Source organism: Nuphar pumila, chromosome 3 (genome assembly GCF_984573655.1).
Source record: "Nuphar pumila chromosome 3, dmNupPumi1.hap1.1, whole genome shotgun sequence".
NCBI lineage: Eukaryota > Viridiplantae > Streptophyta > Magnoliopsida > Nymphaeales > Nymphaeaceae > Nuphar > Nuphar pumila.
Window position 1 is genome coordinate 34,021,040 of NC_143251.1, and position 20,983 is coordinate 34,042,022.

Here is a 20,983-nt window from a genome sequence, read left to right on the forward strand (position 1 = left end):
TACTATACATAATATATATAATATAAAAATATATAATATATAAATGTATAATATGTATAATAAGCCTATACAAGCCTAGCCGATGTTCGTGCTGGGCTCATTTACCTAAAACAAACTCCCTCATAGCTTGGCTCGCCAAGCTCAATTTCCGATCCGACTCGAGCTGCTGGTCTCGTTTCCTGTGCATCCCTTACAGCAAGACCGAAGTAGGTCCGAAACATTCTCAATGGGCAAGGGCAGGATACCGGAGGTTTTACATCTACCAAGTGCAGTTGGCAAAAGAATGGTTGAAGTCAGTGAATCAACGAGGCAGCGTGCCAGTGAATCCGTCCCCACCACCATCCTGTTTCATTCTTTTTCAGAGAGAGAAATTCCCGTGGGGACCAACGTTTTTTTTATGAGTTTTGTGAGATGAACCCAGCTCCATCCAAGGGGTTTTAATTTGGATCAGGTGTTTTTACGGTACCTGATGCTAAGCTAAGTCTCCCAAACGTCCATCCCTTGATCCATCAACATCAGGATGGGCGGCTGAATACTGATATAAGCATCCAATGTTGACGGAACGGTGGCCACATTATGACGACACTCTTAGCTCACCAATTGTTCTTAGCTGGTGGAAAATGGTCATTTTCGGAAAAAAAGAGAAAAAAAAATCATGCATCAAAGTGTCATCGGTGTCAACACCTTCAGATCCACCATCTCATGTACTGCCCTTTTTTTTAGCTTCTCTCTCTCTCTCTCTCTCTAAAACCCGGGCACCCATCCAATCTCTCTAACCAGTTGCTACAGTAATCTCTCTCTCTCTCTCTCTCTCTCTCTATATATATATATATATATATATATATATAGACGTTGAGAAACTATCCCTGCAATTGCAATATTGTTGTTTTTGTAGGAAAATGGGTTCTCTCTCGTTCGTGGAGCCTCTACTTAAATACCCGCATGCATGGAGAGATGATTCCGTAGTTGATGATTACCATGGCCTTCTCATTCCTGACCCCTACCGTTGGTACGTATATATGCGTTTCTTTTCTTAACATGGGAATCCATACCGTACGCGCGTTTGCTTCATCATCCCCCTCTTTTTGTTTTATTATATTCTTTAAGGAAATTTTCATTTAATGTCAACCTTTTACCTATAATTTCATATATGGCCAAACCTTTCTTGAAAACAGTCAAGTAGAGAGGCCTCTCATGTTTTTGGAAAAATGAGATTTTCTTTTGTTCTTAGATTATCTCATGAAACTCCAAAAGTACTCATTCATCTTTATATAAAAAAAAATGTAAAATAGTTTGAACTGAAGGTCACTGTTGTCATTTCACTTGTGATTTTAACCCGAGTTTTCTTTTTTTTTTTAATAAGTGAGATGGGGAAGGGGGAATTAGGCCCCTCCTTTTAACAAATGGCATGTAGCCAATCCAGACATGCAGTTATTCAACCACCTAAATAGCAGTGACGATCAAACTTGCAAAGTTTCATCACATGGTGACTTGTACAAACTGCTCCTACCAGATGATCCGTTGGTCTGATTTAACCTGAGTTAGATGACAATAATAAATGCATACCCTTGTTTGGCAGTTTTCAGGAAAACAAAATCTTATATTTGAAATTTTGGAAATGTGAGGCACATATTTGCAATTAGTGTAAAAGATTGGCTCCTAAGTGAAATTTTCCTTATTATTTTTGTCATGAAAATGATATTGGCCTTAGTGGTGCAAGCAAATCAGATATTGTCAGATATTTGATCCAAATCTTGCATATTACTTTTGGTTGGGGATCCTTTTATGTAAGATCTGAATGTATATTCTCAGCTGATCGGACTTGGATTTAACTTAATCAGATCATTTTTAAAATTCAGATCAGTATTTCAGGTTGGATCCTATTCGAATTGGGATCAAAATCCCATCCTGCTGCATTTTGTACACAGCAATCAGCATGTTTTGAATATGTTTTTACTGGATTTATTATTACCAAATATAGTTCCCAACCAGATTCAGTCTTAGATAATCAGATCTTTTTCGGATTCGCACTCGGATTCCGATCAAGTGCACAAAATTTAGATTCAAATTCAAATTCAAAGCATCCATGATCCACCCTTTATCCGATAGGTTTGCAACTCTAGCTAGCTAGTTGGTAATATTGGATTGTTTGCATGTTAATCATGGGACTTGTGTGGTTGTTGTTTAGGGTATGCATTTTGATTAGTGAATTTGGTTGGTTTGGAAAGGTTGGAGGAGCATGATACAGAAGAGGTTAAGGATTTCGTCAATAAGCAAGTGAGCTTGACTGAGTCTGTGCTGCAAACTTGTGAGACAAGGGAAAGGCTTAGGGAAGAGATAAGGACCCTGTTGGACCATCCCCGATTCGGCACGCCCTTCAAACGCGGCAACAAATACTTTTATTCCCACAACTCTGGCCTCCAGGCACAAAGCGTTCTATACTTGCAGGTACCTTGAGACTCTCTCTCTCTCTCTCTCTCTCTCTCTCTCTCTCTCTTGATTAGCAAGCTGGGATTAGTCAGACCACGACCAGATTTAACATCAAAACCAATGACTCGAGCTTTTCCAATTGCACCGGGATGAAGATGCAATCCTTTGGGGTCCAGACACATCAAAAAGTTATCAGCTATTGGTGATTCATTTTTTTTCTTTTCGGTTATACCATTGGGGTTTGAACCTGCAACGTCCCACCACAAGGAGGCGTGCACTGACAGCTCCTACTAACCACACGGAGCCCCTCGTTGGTATAAATTGGCAGATCGATCAATGATAAAACTCTCGAGTCCCTTCTGCCGACCCAAGTGTACACCCAGTTTCAATCCTGCAGCAAGGGAAGCTGACAATGGGTTTTGAACTTGTGTCATCTCATCAACTTGGAGATGTTCACAAGTTGTCTTTACCAGATGAGCAGAGCCTTGTGAACCTTGGATTTTCGTAACTCACTCTTTTTTCGTTCAAGGCCTTAGGACTTTATATTTGAACCAATGTTGTTAGAATTGGTTTCTGAATCAAATCAGTTTTCCAGTAAAAGAAATGAGCCTGAATCCGTCTGAATCGAATCGTTTTGAAGAGTGTATTTAAGCATGGCTTTTTTGTTCCAAAATTCACAAAAAAAATAATGTATGTAGGCCGATTTAGGCAAAAATCACCAATTCATTTGGAGGCCTGAACCGGTCTTGATTCGATTTGAATCGGCCGGCTCAAGCCGATTCACTTCAGTTTTAATGACATTCATTTAAACAGTGAAAAGTCGCTGGGGGTGCACATGAATTTCAATAGTGCTGTGGTGAGAAAAGTGACTTCTTTTTTTGTGTGTCTATTTTAGGATGATTTAGAGGCAAAGCCGGAGGTCTTATTTGATCCTAACACTCTTAGTGAGGATGGAACTGTTGCACTGAACATGTTTTCAATTAGTGAAGATGCAAAGTTTCTTGCCTATGGACTCAGTTCAAGTGGTAGTGATTGGGTGACCATCAAAGTAATGGGTATTGAGGATAGGTCTGTGCTGTCTGATACCATATCTTGGGTATGTATACCATCTCAACTTATTTACTTTGCTTTGATCTTCCATGTAATAATGAAAATAGGTACAAAGTCAGGAATTTATTACTTGAATAACCTACAATTATGTTCTTCGTTGTGGGCAAACATGTTTCATATTAGGGTGTTCTTGGATTTATTGTTAAGTGGGAAAATGTGAATTTATTAAGATGTGAAACTCTAAATTCAAGACGAACCTAGATCAAATCTATGAATTGAGAGAGAGAGATGGTAGGTATGGGGTTCGTACCGTTCGTGTGAATTGGTAACCCTTGAGGGTCGTTTGTAACACTTTCTTTTGATATTCAAGCTGGGGTTAGGCAGACCCCTACCAGATATCTCTTAAGCCCCATGTGGCAGAGGGATTCGAAACTAAGCCTTCAGCTTGGGCAAGGACCCGCTTGCCACATGTGATACCACCTTTTAACACTTTTACTCTAAGGAAAGCATCTTTCCTTCGGAAAAAACACTTCGAAGGAAAGTGCTTTCCTTAGAGGTGAGGTGAGGGGTGAGGTGAGGTGAGGAACCCATTTTGAATAAAAAACTGCTTTTTGGCATTTATTATGTGGGTCACATTATATATGTTTCAGACATGTTTGTTTCTCTCTTTGTAGGAAAAAATCTTATTTCTTATGAAAGTGGGCCTTTTTCATAAGAAGGGACGTGAAACAAATGCCCACTTGAGATCCACCGCTTTCATATGAAAGACCCTGCTTCCTATGAAAGATGGTTGGCTCCATCATTTATTTCTCTTTTTTTATGACGAAGAACCCTCGTCCAGGAAAACTCCGAGTGGGGCTGCACAACCACTCTGACTTACGTGACTCACCTTTGGTACAGCAAAGTTTGATCCGCTGTCTTCATCTCAATGCCCTCACAATCACCCCCACTAGACAGTAGCCACACGGGCGACCCCCGCAGAGGTCTCCGCCATTTATTTCTCAATGGGCATTCGTTTAACTGCCCATCGGAAAGAGGCCCTCTTCCATATGAAAATGGGCCTCTCTTTCCCAAGTTTCAGAGTCAAACGAATGCCCCTAACTGATTAGAATTCACGTGTCACACGGAAAAAGTGGAAATCGTCGCCCCACTTGTTTCAAGAATTCAAATTACCGTATATAGGTGGTAATTTCGTTCTCTTTTTTGTTTTTGTTTTTTTTTTATGGGCGAATAATTTCGTTCTCTTTTAGAAGTCTTGAGAAATGACAATGGAATCCGGATTCTTAGAACAACCTCACCAAAAGAAATGCGGGGCCCCGCGAGAATTCTCAATATCGAGAAATCTTCCCTCTATATCCAAAGGCAGTCGTTGTGAAGTCTTAGAGTACAGAGACAGTTTTGGCGGGGGTGGGGTGGGGGATCAACAATGTGCTATGTCGATAATCCAGAACCCAACAAACGGGAATTAGTTCGATCAACAATGGTACGTTTTTGCTTATTTTCTTGTTTTTTCAGGTTAAATTTTCATCAATAAGCTGGACCCATGATGACAAAGGCTTTTTCTATAGTCGCTATCCAGCACCCAAGTATGTGAAATAGTTTCTACTGTTTCTCCTCCTTTAGTATGTTGGTCATGCTCATCATGGTTGGTTTCTTAAAATCCTTCACACAGGGAAGAAAACGATGCTGGAACTGAGACAAATATAAACCTTAATCATGAGCTCTATTACCACTTTTTGGGCACCCATCAATCTGAAGATATATTGTGCTGGAAGGATCCAGAAAACCCAAAATTTATGTTTGAATCAGAAATCACTGAGGATGGAAAGGTACCAACTTCGTTTCTGCTTGAGCATTTTATTAAGAAACGTGTGCTATCTGTTTAGTATCCTCTTTCTAATCATTGTTGTATTACTTGTTGAACTGTTAATTATAAATAGTCAGAACCAATGTTGTCAGAATCGGATTCTGAACTAAATTAATTTTCAAAATAATTCAGAAAGTTGGCCTGAATTGAATCGTTTTAAATCAGTTTATGTAAAAAAAAAGTTCTAGAAAACGATACAAAATAAAACAAATCAGGAAAATTATCTAAAAGAGGAAAACACAGAAATGAAGTGAATGATGACTTAAGGTTCATCCAAATTCTTTAATGGACATTTAATGCTTATAAATATAATAAAAAACAAATATCATAATTATCACAAACTATTAAAACAGAAAACAGAAATCTGATTCTGACTTTTTTTCAATAAATCTATGAAGTGCAGATTCTATTTGAATCGGCCAATTTGATTCAATTTAAACAACATTGGTCGAAACCTAAGTCACCTGGGTACGGGTGCTGGTACGTAGGGTAAGACACGACAATTCTAAAAAATGTGGGTAGGGGGACAGGGCCATATATATATATATATATATATATATATATATATATATATATATATATATATATATATATATATATATATATATATATAGAGAGAGAGAGAGAGAGAGAGAGAGAGTAATGCACTGGTTCTGCCCACTTTCTCGTTCTGCCCCTTCAAAATAGTAATTTTTTGGTATTTTTTCTCACATCTAACACCATGCATGTGTTCTATATGTTTTGTTTAGTGGAAACCGGCTTTTGGATCACCGGAATCTGACCTATATACAGGTTTTTCTGGTGATCCAAAATCAATGGTTATGAAGGCATCAATTTTTCCTGGCTCATAAAAATACATTTTTTCGTCAAAAAAATATGATCCAAGAGTCGATTCCCACTAAATCAAGCATGCTAAACACATCTAACAGTTCAGATCTATCATAAAACACTTCAAACTATGGGGCAGAATGGTGCAGAACAAGAAAATGGAGACTAATATGTCCAGTTCTCATATATATATATATATATATTAAATATCACATAAATACAAAATAAATTCAAAATAAACTGAATATAATCTAAATATACATGCTATATCTAAAATATATATTATATACTGAAAATATAAAGTTATAAACTGAAAATATAATATAAATTATAACGTGTCGACATGGGTACGGAGGACAAAATGGAGTGTCTATGTGACATAGGTCGAAACTGATAATGAATGTTCATTAAGCATGATGATGTTGGGGATTTTTTCTTTTCTCTTTCTTTTAACGTTCACATGCATAGATGCTATGGAATGCAGTGGTTCATATCATAATTATAATATGTTGTTTGTTTTCTTTCTTGCTAGTTCGTCTTAACAATAGTCACAAATATGGCCATATTGTGACAATAATATTAAGGTGTTGCTGTCTTACCTTTGTAATAGATATAAATGTGTTTTTCTGTTATTGCTTTTTTATGTTTCAAAAACATATATTTTCTTCATGGTTTTGCAAAAGTATATATTTCCAAAAACCTATTCTTTCCTCTCTTTTGTTTCTATATTTTCATTCTTTTATTGTCAATGTTTTCCCTTTTTCTTTTGAATTTTATAGTAATCCTTATTTTTAATGAAAGAAATTTTTTATTAAGCAGATAAAGTAAGAACACTGATCAGGAGATGAGCAATCACCCCAAAAACCTAAAACACAGATGAATAATGTATCCTAAATCAATCTAATCCAAGATATGTAGCTAGACCAGCCACTTAAAGCAATTTAATCCCCTTATAAAACTGAGCAAGTTACTCAGAAGTAACATTTTACATCTCTACTTCTTTCCTCTTGGATCTATATTGCTTCTTCAAGCTTACTGGTATTAATGTGATAGTCCATTAAGTTGCCTTTCCAAAACTTTGTGAGATTGATATTAGTGACTATGCGTAAACATTTATGAGGGCATCTTTTAGACTAGGTAAGCGCCTAGTACAAGGTGATTTACTTTCTTCATTTCTCTTTGGTATTTTTGAGGACAGCCTTGGTCTCTTGTTTGAAGAATTTTACATCAAACTTTCTACGATCTTTTAGTTTTTCATTGTCTCCTTTCGATCTTGTTTGATTGTGTTGAGAAAGTTTCTATGAATATTTTTCTCAAATAATTTTTTTATAAAATCTTGTTGAAGTTCATGGGTTTTTGACATTTTTGAAGTTATCTAAACATCACTTTCCTCCAAGGGGATCTTGCTATGTGTATGATGGGCTTGGAGAAAAGAGTTTGCACCCAACAAAAATACCAAGGTAAAAATACAAGCCCAAATATACTATTTGGGTTAACTTGACTTGAATTGAGTAATATGTTTAGGGTTAATATTTGGTGCTATTGAAGGCACAGAACTATTTACCATAAATCACCTTATTTTCATTTTTTTGTAGATCAGATGCTATGGATGTGATCTTGAAGGTTTGTTTAGTAGAAAATGAGTTTTGAATTGTACAATTATGACAACATATAAGCAGGTTTTTTAAGGGCTTCAAAAATCAATGGCCCACAATGCACTAAAATTACACGACTTAAAAAATCATACTTTTAAATTGAAATACCACAATCCAAGGATTGATCCTTAGCAAACAAACCATGCTGAATACATCCATGTGGTCAGATTGAGTCGATAGAGCTTGAACTTATGATTTCCAGCTCAAGAGCTCCATGCCTTCAATAGTACCAAATATTAACCCATGTGTTTAGTGATGATTTTTGTTAGATGTTTGACCAGACCCATTTTTACACAAGTATTTTATTCAAGTAAGAATATATTTTAGATACTCTTTAAATTGCACGAGTCAGGTTTGGGTTTTCATTTTTGGAGCTAACATAATCTGAACCAAGATACTTGTTATTTGTGCGCCCTGGTGGCCGGATACCTAATGCATTGACAGCCTTGTTTCTCCATTCCGACTACTATCTGTAGGCAATCATATGTCCTCTTGAAATTTATTTCTTTCTCCCTTCTCTTAGTTCCTTTGACTTCTCATGCTATTCTTTCTTTATGTTCTATGCAAAAACTGTCTTGGGCAACATACTTTTTTTCCTTTTTTTCTGTCATAGCATGATCCCTAAAATTTGATATACCAAGTCTTAACTTTATCATTTCTGACCCCATATGTTTACCTTAAGATATACATCTTAACCACATTCAACATATGGTTTTGTTGCTCTTTTATTCCTTATATCCTATACAAGAGTGACAGTCTTACTTGAGGCTTGAAAAAATGCTTCAAAAGATGGACTTGCTTATCACATAAAACATCAGTACCTTGTCCTCAATCTATCCTGCATTGGTCCGGTTTATATCATCCTCATTGTTACCTAATAGGATGTAATTGCTAAAAAAAATTATCTTGGAAAATTTTTAGGTTCTTTTATCTTAACAATAAGGTTTTGGTAAGTTAACTTCCCATCAATGTATTCCATATATCCTTTGTCTACTAGTTTTCTATTCTCAGTTTTCTTCCATAATTCCCATTGTTTGTGGTTTGGCTAAATTATTCATCAATTGTAAACATTGTATACAATGGGGACTACTTTGACATAGCTAGAAATGGATCACAAGGTCTTAAATCGAATTTTGGGTTTATAAAATTTAAAAATTTGCTTCTAATCAGATGTTAATGTTGATGCTGTTAAAATACTGTAATATATATATATATATATATATATATATATATATATATATATATATATATATAGTCTATCATAACTGATAGGGGTATTTTAGTCATTTCACAAGTACCCGATGGGGGTACTTGTTATTCTCCTTTTTTTGTATTTATTTTTTGCATTTTCTTTTTAATTTTATTTTTCCTTTTTTTACCCACATAAGGGGCCCTGTGACCATTGGGGGCTCCCAACGACTCCATGGGAGCCCCCTTTGTGGCTCTCCTTTTGAGGCCATAAGGCCACCCCCCTCTCTCTTTCTTTTTGTATATATAGGGGTGAACCCCCCTTGTATTCTTCATTCTTGTAAGCTTCCTCTCTTTCAATAAAGGGATATTTATATTTTGTGTTGTGATTGTCCCATTGTTGACTTGGGTATTATCTCTTTTTGTTGTCCATTGGTGGACATTGTAAGTGCTTATAGCACTCTTTATGTTTTCGCATATCTCATTACAGATGCAACATCAAATTGGCTAAGAAATGCAACAAAACATGTTGTCATTACCAAACTCCACCTGCACTGACAGGGAAGCTTCAGGCCTCTGGTGTATTTCTGCTGCATCTTTCTGTTTGATTTTTCATGCCTTCATTTTGGTCTGTATGTATTTTTTGCTGTACTTAGCTGCCCATTTTCCACCTGGAAACTTTTGCACTTTTCTTTCAAAAAGAAAAAACTCTTCTAAGATTTTGCAAGTTCTCTTATACCATAAAAAAAAGATCCAAACTAGTGTAAGATTATTCTTTTCTGAAAATATAAGTATATTTAGAATGTGGATATTCACAGGAAACAATAGATGGTTAAAAAGTGTGAAAGGATAATTGACAATATAGAACATGCTAATATTAGTTGTGCCTCATTAAGTGACTGCCTATCATACAAGCCTATCTCAAAAGATGGGGAGTGCCTTCTATTTGATTTTATTGTTTCACAGAGTTACCTGTTCCAGCATTTTATTTGTTCATGCTATAAGTTTGTTGTGCTTGAGATGTTCTTTGAAACCTTTCTTGGTCAGAGCATTTAATGCTTTATTTGCTTTTCCTATTATTTACTTTGTTATCAAAAGCTTTTTAAAATCTCAGAAATTTGCTGCCTAGGAAGCTCGTTTCAGAAGTGTGAAATGGCATGCTTTTGAAGCTTGATGAGACACCCACCCCTAACATGGGAAAGCTTTCTTCTCCAGATATGAAAATGAACTTCCTTGATACTAGAAATGTCTTTTTATACTTTTTAGGATTCACGTATTATTATAAAAGTGATATGATGGATACTTTTGTAAAAGAACTTATAATTCATTTTAAATTAAAAAAAAGGAACAGGTTTTAGTTGTACCTTGATATCATTTACTAATTTTTATTGTTGTTTAGTACTCGATTCCTAAATGCCTCATGATTCGTGCATGTAGGCACTTGTTAAGCACCCTCTTCTTGCTTCACACTTCACGTGTTGCTTCTAGCACTTGCTTCTTACTCTACAGCTATGAGATCACTTGATTTTTTGAGTCTTGTAAACTAATTAAACGTGTATGCTATTTGCAGTATCTTCTTTTATATATTGAGGAGGGCTGTGATCCTGTCAACAAACTTTACTACTATGACTTGGCTTTGCCTCCTCAAAGGGCAGAAGTGTTCAGAGGATGGAAGGACATGCTTCCATTTGTTAAGCTTGTTGACAATTTTGAAGCACGTTATCAAGCAGTGGCAAACGATGATAGCCTTTTTACCTTTCGGACCAACAAGGGAGCTCCAATGTACAAGTTAGTCCAGGTTGACCTCAGGGAACCAAGTTCATGGACTGATGTAGTGGAAGAATCTGAAAATGATGTGTTGGAATCAGCTCAAGCTGTTAACAGAACTCAGCTTTTGCTGTGCTACCTGAGTGATGTCAAGTATGTTCTGCAGCTAAGGGAATTGAGAACAGGAAAGTTTCTTCATAATTTGCCAATAGACATAGGCTCAGTTAAGGGCATCTCTGCAAGGCGTAGAGATAGTGAAGTGTTTATAGGATTTACAAGCTTTCTTACCCCAGGTATTATTTACCGATGCCACTTGAAAGATTCTGAAGTCCCTCAGTTGAAAATATTTAAGGAGCTAGTTGTTTCCGGCTTTGATCGCACAGCTTTTCAAGTTAAGCAGGTAACCTTGTGATAACCAAGTAACAAACCTCTGTCCGTGAGTTGGTTTTCATTATATGTATCTGCTGTCTATTGATGCAAAGTTGCACATATTGCATGTTCCATTCTTCTGATCACATTATACCATCCGTCATAGGGCACTTGATCATTTAACACGTTAGACTAATTTAAGAAAAGCCACACCCAACTTATCAGCTATTTATAAAAATCCCACCACTATTTCAGCTATTACTTTTAGCTGCTTGCTTTTATAATTTATGTTTCAAAGCCACATTTGGTCTTAAAATCATTTGATTGACCTTTTTTTTATTCAAACAAAGTGACTAAAATGCTCTTGTTGTTGATTTTTCTATAAAAAGAAAGTAAGATGAGATAAGTGTTTTATAAAAGGAAAAAATGTCAATTTATACCAAAGGCGGGTATTTAAAAGGCATTCGGATGAAGTAGGCAGTTGAAAGTAACAAATGAAATATTGGGCACTTTTGGTAACTAGCTGGTGAGTTAGGCTGCTTTTTGTAAATTGTTCTAACATCTTTAAAGGAGGAGTTGAAGTTTTTCATATTTAAAAAACTTGTGAAACAGAGTTTTCTTATACATAGATAGTTTAACATCATTCTTTCATCCTTTTTTATTATGAAGAGTTGGACTCTTTATGTCAATTAATTGTCTGCTGTGACCCTATTTGTTAACTGGTTTTGGTTGATCAGGAGTTTTTCTCAAGCAAGGATGGTACAAAGATACCTATGTTCATTGTGTCAAGGAAGAATATTTCTTTTGATGGTTCCCATCCATTGCTGTTATATGGTTATGGTGGATTCGACATTAGCCTCACACCATCATTTAGTGTCAGCAGGATTGTTCTTGCAAGAAATCTTAGTGTGGTCTTTTGCATAGCAAACATACGTGGTGGTGGAGAGTATGGAGAACAGTGGCACAAGGCTGGTTCTCTTGGAAACAAGCAAAATTGCTTTGATGACTTCATTTCTGCTGCTGAATTCCTTATATCTGCTGGTTATACGCGGCCAGAACGTTTGTGCATTGAAGGTGGAAGTAATGGTGGTCTCCTAGTTGCTGCATGTATAAATCAGGTATGTATTCTTGGATGCATGGGATATCTCAAAACCTTAGTGACAAATATCAGTCACGCCAATGCAAATCTTACAATAATATATGTTTGCTTGGGAAAATCTCAGCACTCAAATTTTCAAAATATAAAACATGGCAGTAATAAGTAAGAATTTTAGATAATATTTTTTTTGTAAAAATCTAAATATTAGTGATAAAATTTTTGAAATACAAAAAATACAAAAGAAAAAAAAAACATGTTTAAAATGTAGAACAGAAATTTAGAAGTGACTGAAAATATCACGATATTGCTGTGATAATATTGTGATGTTATTGCAATCATATCACAATAAAATTAATTTTGAAAATATCACAATATTTTTACCTTTTAAATCATTTCCCCCAAAAAAAAAATTTAACTGTGACTATGCTCAAAACATCCTAGTCCTATTGTAGCCTAAATCAAGAATGCCTCCCTCTTATCTATACTGCCAAAAAACGTTCCTCCTTTTCTGCTAAAAGTACCAAGATATCCATCTAGTTATCTCTACTGCCAAAAACGTTCCTCCCATTAACACCCAAACAAAATTACGTTGTTAGCTTTTAGAATAATTTTAGTGAAGAACAAAGTGTCAGGGTTGGTTTTGGAAAACAGGTAGAAAAAAAGGATGACATTGGAGAGGAGCCAAAAGATAAGAAATTTTTCTCATCTTCTGACAACAGCCACGTGTAATTCGTTGATCTGAGATTCTGAATACATCTAACTGTTTCATTTCAAGGCAGTTGCACTTGCAAATGATGAGTGTATTCATATTGTATAATCTTTAATGGTGATTAATTTTTCATGGGAGAAGAGACCTGATCTTTTTGGATGTGCTCTGGCTCATGTGGGTGTTATGGACATGTTGCGTTTTCACAAGTTTACAATTGGTTAGTCTTTTTCCTTCATCATGTTGAGTAAATCATTATCTTTTATACTAGCACTTAATATGGTGTATATTGTACAATGAAGGGCATACATGGACATCTGAGTTTGGTTGTTCGGAGAAGGAGGAAGAATTCTGTTGGCTAATCAAGTGAGAGGACTCTTCCATAACATAATCTAAACATTATTTTATGTATATCATGTTTGTGTGGAGAGAGAGAGAGAGAGAGAGAGAGAGAGAGAGAGAGAGAGAGAGAGAGAGATTGGTCTGTCCACCCTAATTTGTATATGGGCTTGAGATGGACCACTTCAAAAGTCATAGCTGCAGGAGTTTTTTCCTATAGATGCATTTATTTACTAGAAAACATTATTTTCAATCGAACTGTTTTGATTCAAAATGCTGGTTTTTTCATTGTAAATTTTGGGTGCAATACAGACCGTTGATTTAGATTCTTTTTCAGAAACATATTTTAACATAAGGAATTCCCCATCCAATAAATGATCTCCAGTAAATAAACTATAGAGATTACATATGTAGAGTTTAATTTTCCAAACATGCAGTAAAACGTGAAAGATATGGTATGTCCAGAGTTTAAATTAGGATGGACAGACCGATCACTCTCTCTCTCTCTCTACACACACATATATAGTCTATTGTTTTATTATTTTTATCCTCTATAATCAATTCTGGTAAGTATAGTTTTATGGTGTTCTCTTTTCTCAGGTACTCACCTCTTCATAACGTCAAGCGGCCATGGAAGAAATTTAATGATGAGCGGTTCCAGTATCCATCTACCATGTTATTGACTGCCGACCATGATGATAGGGTTGTGCCATTGCATTCTTTGAAATTACTAGCTGTAAGTATCTCATTTTTTATTAACTGGTCTCTCTGTCAATGTTCTGTCCTCTACATTTCAGCATTCTGTTTGTGCATAATTTCCATTTTCCATTGCTCGTCATAGAAAATGCTGCACTGGGAAACTCATGGAACTGAAGCAAAAGGTGTTAAATATCAAAGCATTAGAGTTCCAACCATGAGAAATAACAAAGAAAAATATGAGAAGCGAAACTTCATTAACCTTGAAATGAGAAGAATACAACCATACGAGGAGACATCCCCTCACCTTACTACAGGAAAAGAATTGTTGACTCTGCACTACTTGAGAAAATACAAAAGTACCCTAAAAGAAAAGCTATGTACATATAAATACATAAAGGGGCAGCACACAAAAATGGTAATATACATGTGATACATGTCTCAACACTCCCCCTCAAACTTGAGATGATGCAAGTGGAATCTGTAATGAAATATGCGAAAGCACGAAACACTAGCCACTAAGGGCTTACAAGATCACAAACACACAAGCGCACATGCACAAGTCCACTATGGGACAATACAAAAGTCAATAAGGCAAAAAAGAAATACACAAGAATGTAAAAAATATCAGCCTTTATTGATCAAATGCTTAACACAAGCGTGGAAAGAACAAGTGGGGTTTAACGGTTTAACCCCTATTTATAATCAATACCTCACATAAAGGGGAGGCCATTGGGAGCTCCCAACGGTCATAAATATGACCGTTGGGCAGCTCCAACGTCTCTTTGGTCCAATGATCAAAGAGCCCCTAGTCTTTGGTTAAAAGACAAAAGAAAAAAAAAATAGAAAAGGTTGTCCCTAGTGGGCAGAGTTTTTTACAAGGGAAAAAGACCAAAATACCCTAAAAATAGAAATTACAGACATATATATATATATAATTTTAAGAGAATCATCCCAAGTTTTAAAAGGAATGAACTAAAATATAAAGGAGCAAGACTCTTAGTGAACACATGCTCAATTGAGATAACTCCATCTTCGTAGGCTCTCCTTGTAAATTGACAATCTATCCCAATGTGCTTAGTTCTTTCATAAAACTCCAGATTCTTTGCAATATAAATAGCACTCATTGTCACAATATAAGAAAGTCTGACCATGAACATGAATACCTCACTCTCTCAATAATCACCTTATCCAAACCAAGAAAATACTTCAGATTTCTCAGATCCTTCATTTTAAAAATACTATTCAGTTTCTTCTTGGTATCATCCACCTTATGCAAATTGTCACTTGTTATAATCATATCATCAACATATAGGAGTAGTATACATCTCTCTCGAATGGAGGATGACACAAACAAAGTTGGATCATGATAACTTTGCTCAAAACCAAGAGATCTGACAACAAAACTGAATTTTTCAAACCAAGCCTGAGATGCATGTTTGAGTCCATACATAGCCCTTTTTAACTTACAAACTCTACCTTCTGGATCTGAGTACTCTTGTTACAACTCCATATAAATCTTCTCATCTAGATCACCATTCAAGAAGGCATCCTTCACATCTAGTTGCCACAAATTTTATTGTCGCATTGCAGCTACTATTAGTAAAGTCCTTATAGTTGTCATATGAGCCATTGGTGAAAAGGTTTCTCCGAAATCAATTTCAAACTGTTGATTGTAGCCCTTTGCCACTAATTTTGCCTTGTATCTCTCAAGTGATTTATCTGCCTTTGTCTTGATCTTATAAACTCACTTTCTCCCAACAATATTCTTTCTAAGTGGAAGCTTTACCAACTCCCATGTAGGCATCCTCTCAAGCACATTCATCTCCTCAACCATTGCTTGTTGTCATTCTTATTTTGAAGCTGCCTCTGAATAGAACTCTGGCTTAAAATAAGAATGAATCAATGCCAAAAATGCATGATGTCCAAGAGAAAGACTCATAAGACACAAAACAAAAAGGAGGAATAAATATTCTAGAACTTCAGCTTACTTGAGGAGGGGATGAAGGAGAGAACGAAGTAGGAGGTGACTCCAAGCTTGAGTGATCAAATTTAGTTGAAGAAAGAATTGGATCAGGATTGGCCTCTATATTTTCTACTTCCTCCACTTCCATTTGTTCCAAGAATGGAATGTCAACAATATTTTCATGTCTTCTAAAATAAGTTTGTCCAAACCTACTGTTTCTCAAATGGACTTGCTCTTCCTGAACTTCTACATGTTCATTCATTCTTTCTTTCTTAGAAAATGGTACTAAGAAATACAAATCATATTCATCTCCCACCTTATCTCCAATCTGACTAAAATAAGGCATATTCTCATTAAAGACAACATTTCTAGATACTCAAACTTTCCTTTCAACCAAATCATAATACTTATAGCCTTTTTGACCATTTAAAAAACCAAGAAAGCAACATTTAACAATTATGGGAGATAATTTGTCTGTATATCTATTAGGTAGAAGCAAAAAACAGGTACACCCAAACACCTTTATCATTCTATAATTTGCAACCATTCTATATAATTTCTGAAAAGGAGATGTACCCTTAAGAACACTTGTTAGCATACGGTTTATATAATAGACAACCAATTGAATTGCATCATCTCAATAAGCTTTTGACACACAGCCTCCAAATAGAAAAGTTCTCTTTTTCAAAATATGTCTATTCTTCTTTTTAGCCACTCTATTCTGCTCAGGAGTATAGGCACAAGATTTTTTATGGTTTATTCTTTTTCTTGCAAGAACTTATCAAATATAAAACAAACATATTTACCACCACAGCCACTTTGAAGAGTCTTAACCGTAGCTGAGAATTGAGTTCCAATCATAGCACAAAACTTTTTAAAGATCTCAAAGGGTTCATTTTTACTTCTCATGAAATATACCCAAGTATATCTTGTGCAGTTATAATGAATCCCCTTGGATAGGACCGATGAGGGACCTACACATCTAAATGAACAAGATCGAAAGGACACTCAACTTATTTATCTCTAGTCCCAAATGGCAAAGCATGACTCCCTCTCGCAGTCTTGCACATGCCTTGACTCAAGTAACTTCGAGCTACCTAAACTACCAATAAACACCAAATGTTGCAACCTAGAGCTAGAGATATGACCTAATCTCTAGTGCTACAAGACTGACTCATCCACAACTGTATCTTCTAGACTATCTCCATGTCTCCTTTGTCAACTCATATATAGCCAGTTCAGGTAATACAAGTTTCCTCTCCTATGGCCAACCCAAATCCTTCTTTCTAGCCGTTGATCCTGCACAACTCAATCAACAGAAGAAGGTAATTGTACAATTAAATTTGACAATTTGGCTAATAGAAATATGATTCATTGCAAGAGAAGGAACATAATAAACTTGTGCAAATTTCAATTTACTCTCGGGATAAGAATTGAGAGTAACGGACCCAACCATGGAGGAGCCATTTGCAGTGCGAAAGGTACCACTGCAATTATAACAATTAGCTAAGATGGATTCATGAGCAGTCATGTGACATGATGCTCCTAAATCTATCGGCCACTCAAAACGACTATCAGAAATACCTGTACAGGAAATGTCGAAAGAGAAAGTGGGAATGCAAGAAAGAGCAAAAGAATGGATAAGAGTGAGTGATTGAGTTAAGCGCTGCAACTGGAGAATTTGTTGTTGCATCTGCCATATCAACTCCAAAATCCGTAGCTGACTCTCACTAGAATGCTCAAAAGAACCTCCCATAGACAAGTCAGAAGGTTGAGTATTCCACTGCCATCCATTTTTCCATTTTTGTCCCTAAGACTCTCCAATGGACTGAGTCACAGAACCCCTATTCTTCATTTTCAATGTAGGGCAAGATCGCTTCATATGCTCTATTTCTTTTCAATAATGGCATCTCATACTACTCATGTTACATGTAGATGCACCTGACATAGTAATCCTCTCATTAGTGAATCTACCATTCTGACAAATAGATGTACGGATCCCATCAAACTTTGTTGGGTCAAGCTAAATCAATTCTTTCTTCTCCATCACAACCACAACCCCCAACTACACAATAAATTTCTTGCACAAAATTAATAGTATATATATACCCTCCCCGCACCCCCGCAGCCAAGTTTTTTTTAAATTGCCGCATCCGCACCTATGTGACATAGGGGACAACCAATCACCACTATCCAAGCCATAAATCTATATCAACACCAAAGGATTCGTGTCCATACATGATACACCCGAAACACAGTGGTATGCACAATACCAATCCCAAAATATGAAATTAGTCTTGTCAAATTTCACGAGAATGACTTAAATAATCTCCTTCTTTAGACTCTCCAAACCCCCAAACTACAAATTCAATGCCTGCACAAGAGACAATATGCAGCACAGCAAAACCAACTCCAATATGTTGTATACTAGAAGACAGTTTCAACTACACAAGCCGCAATGTGAATCCCACAACCACAGTAAAATCCCAAGGAACCAAGACAATCACTCCCAGATCGCTACACGTATGCAAGAAACGCCACACAACTGAAAACGAATAGAAAGATTCATAACCCAGCAGCAACAACCAACTGCACAATCAAACTAGAGCATACACACCAAAGAACTCGAGTTCTACAGCTCTAACCAAGAACCCTCCTCAAATGCAGTAAGAACCCAAAAAAATGCCCAACACACAAGATGATTTCAATCACTTACTCAAACACAACCTGAATCGATGCATTTAGGGCACTTAACAATCAGATTCCATCAAAACATCAAATCTGGACACCATTCACGTCACTATTCAAAAAAAGAAAATTTTCATATAAAATCGATTATACCTCCGATCGGAATGATTCATGATTTAGAAATCTTCTAAAATCAATAGCTGGCAAAGCCCCAACTCAATCGAACCAAACTGGATCAAATGTACGAACGTCCTTAGGGCACACAAATCGAGTCACAAACCGACACACCCGAATGCAGTTTCTTCTTCTTCTTTCCTTCTAGATGATCACCAAATACCTCTCTCTAGGGCTGGATATGGTTATGATACCATATCAAAGCAATAGAGTTCCAACTGTGAGAGAGATAGCAAATAAAAAGATGAGAAGAGAAACTTCATTAACCTTGAAATGAGACGAATACAACCATTTGAGGGGACATCCCCTCTACCTTACTACAGAACAAAAACTGTTGACTCTGCGCTACTAGAAAAAGTACAAAAATACCCCTAAAAGAAAAGCCATGTACATATAAATACATAAAGGGGCAGCACACAAAAATGGTAATATACATATGATACATGTCTCAACACTAAATAATTCTTTCAAGAAGAAACAGAATATAGTTTTGGTTTTGAATAATTAAATAAACAACTGATTTTGTATTCTATCTTTCCGTGATATGTGGTGAATTTGTAGAGCATAAAATGATAACAATCTTTCAATGACATTATCATCTTAATATAAATGGGTTTCATACCTGTCAACAAGAAAAATATACAAAAACCAATAACATCTTTATCAAATGCAAAGTGAAGCAGTTAACTAACTTTTCAAATACAACCTGTATTTATGCAATGCTAAAAAATAACATTTGTAAAGAAATATTTCTCTTGCCATGAAGCACTACAGCTACAAGGGCCAAGTCCAGAAATCAGCACAAGTATTGTTCTTTGATTTGAGAATTGGAGATGTATCTCTACAGTATCAGAACATGCCTTGTACTTTCTCAGTGTCTTGCTATGTTATTTCCTTTAGTTTAAAACCAGGAAAGGAAAAAGCATTTCATAAAGTTTAGTACTTGAACAGAATTACATGGACATCTTGCTGAAGTTTTACCACATATTAACTTGAGCTATCACATGTCCCATTGAATTCAGTAATCTTCTCTTTCTAAATGCATATAGACTTCAGTTAGCTTGGATCAATATTCTGGCTATGAGATTGGAATACTGCAGTGAAAAAAACAATTTCAACTTTATAATCTGAATTACCATTTGCCTCTGCTGTTATTGTCATGTTGGTGACTATCCCACTATCCCCCTTTGAGGGAGAGTTCATACAAACCTTGAGTTTTTGCTGCCAGTCATTGTTCCCTCAGATTTGCAAGTTTCGGCCACTCATTTGTGCATATCTCTGTTCAATTTAAGACTATGCAATATGAGCTCAACTTAAGCTTGGAGAAGAGCCCTCAGACCAACCCGATTATTGCTCGGATTGATCAGAAAGCTGGACATGGATGTGGTCGCCCTACTCAAAAATTGGTATGACAGAAATCACTCAAAAGTATGGTCATGCATTTTTAGTCATAGTGGGATGTCCAACCCTGTTTTTGTTGCTTATTTCTTGGCAGATAGATGAAGCTGCTGACAGGTATAGTTTCATGGCTAAAATGTTGGGAGCATCTTGGATCAAATAAGTTGGATAATCGTATGTTGGATGCATCACAGACAAATGGCAAGCATCTTGCAATAATTTAAAAAATGATTGGCAGAACTAGAGCTGGTTTTTCTGGGGAACACTATTAAAGATTTCTCCATAATTTATTTTCCAATGTGTTATAGCAAGGGCTGTATTGTACATTCTCCTCATTTATGGTATTGAGAGGAAATAGCATTGAAAGAGCTGTTGTATAACATTCTAAATAAATAAATTAAAGGACAAGAATAGGTTTCAGAGCTGGGAAAGTTCCTTTTTTGCAACATCCCCCCCTCCCCCCCCCATCTCTCTCTCATATGTTCACTCTCATCATTGTAGTTGTTGGAAATTTTGCTTAACTTAGTGAGTTAGGCAACCGAGCTTGAATCAGGTATGCTTGAAGGCACATGTACACACACTATCTTTCAAGCGATAATTGCTCCACTTAAAATCAAGTTCTTGGTTTAATAGGTACTCGTGCAACTATGCTTCTAGGATACAACTGAGCTTTCACCTACTCATAAAAAATTGGTCCACGCCCTGCATTAGGTGAGACCAATAACCTCGACACGAACCACCTTGAACAACCTCTTGACTTGGA

General features: G+C 36.1%; 1 protein-coding gene across 1 annotated transcript; it reads left to right on the forward strand.

Annotated features, from left to right (window-relative positions):
• The first annotated feature begins 899 nt into the window (after positions 1 to 899).
• On the forward strand, positions 900 to 20,594 carry LOC149842542 (uncharacterized). The gene is made up of 12 exons (XM_090001481.1): positions 900 to 1,009; positions 2,229 to 2,448; positions 3,326 to 3,526; positions 4,996 to 5,066; positions 5,153 to 5,309; positions 10,589 to 11,185; positions 11,892 to 12,272; positions 13,104 to 13,179; positions 13,262 to 13,325; positions 13,899 to 14,034; positions 20,115 to 20,228; positions 20,318 to 20,594. Exons 1-12 carry the CDS (start codon positions 900 to 902, stop codon positions 20,381 to 20,383), a joined length of 2,193 nt encoding a protein of 730 aa, XP_089857607.1. The 3' UTR covers positions 20,384 to 20,594.
• The last annotated feature ends 389 nt before the right edge of the window (positions 20,595 to 20,983 follow it).

Excerpts from the sequence above, each read along its gene's own strand:
- LOC149842542 (XM_090001481.1), top strand. The coding sequence starts at position 900 with ATGGGTTCTCTCTCGTTCGTGGAGCCTCTACTTAAATACCCGCATGCA. Across the intron at positions 5,310-10,588 it reads AAATCACTGAGGATGGAAAG|TATCTTCTTTTATATATTGA; the intron begins GTACCAACTTCG and ends TGCTATTTGCAG. Across the intron at positions 12,273-13,103 it reads TTGCTGCATGTATAAATCAG|AGACCTGATCTTTTTGGATG; the intron begins GTATGTATTCTT and ends TCATGGGAGAAG.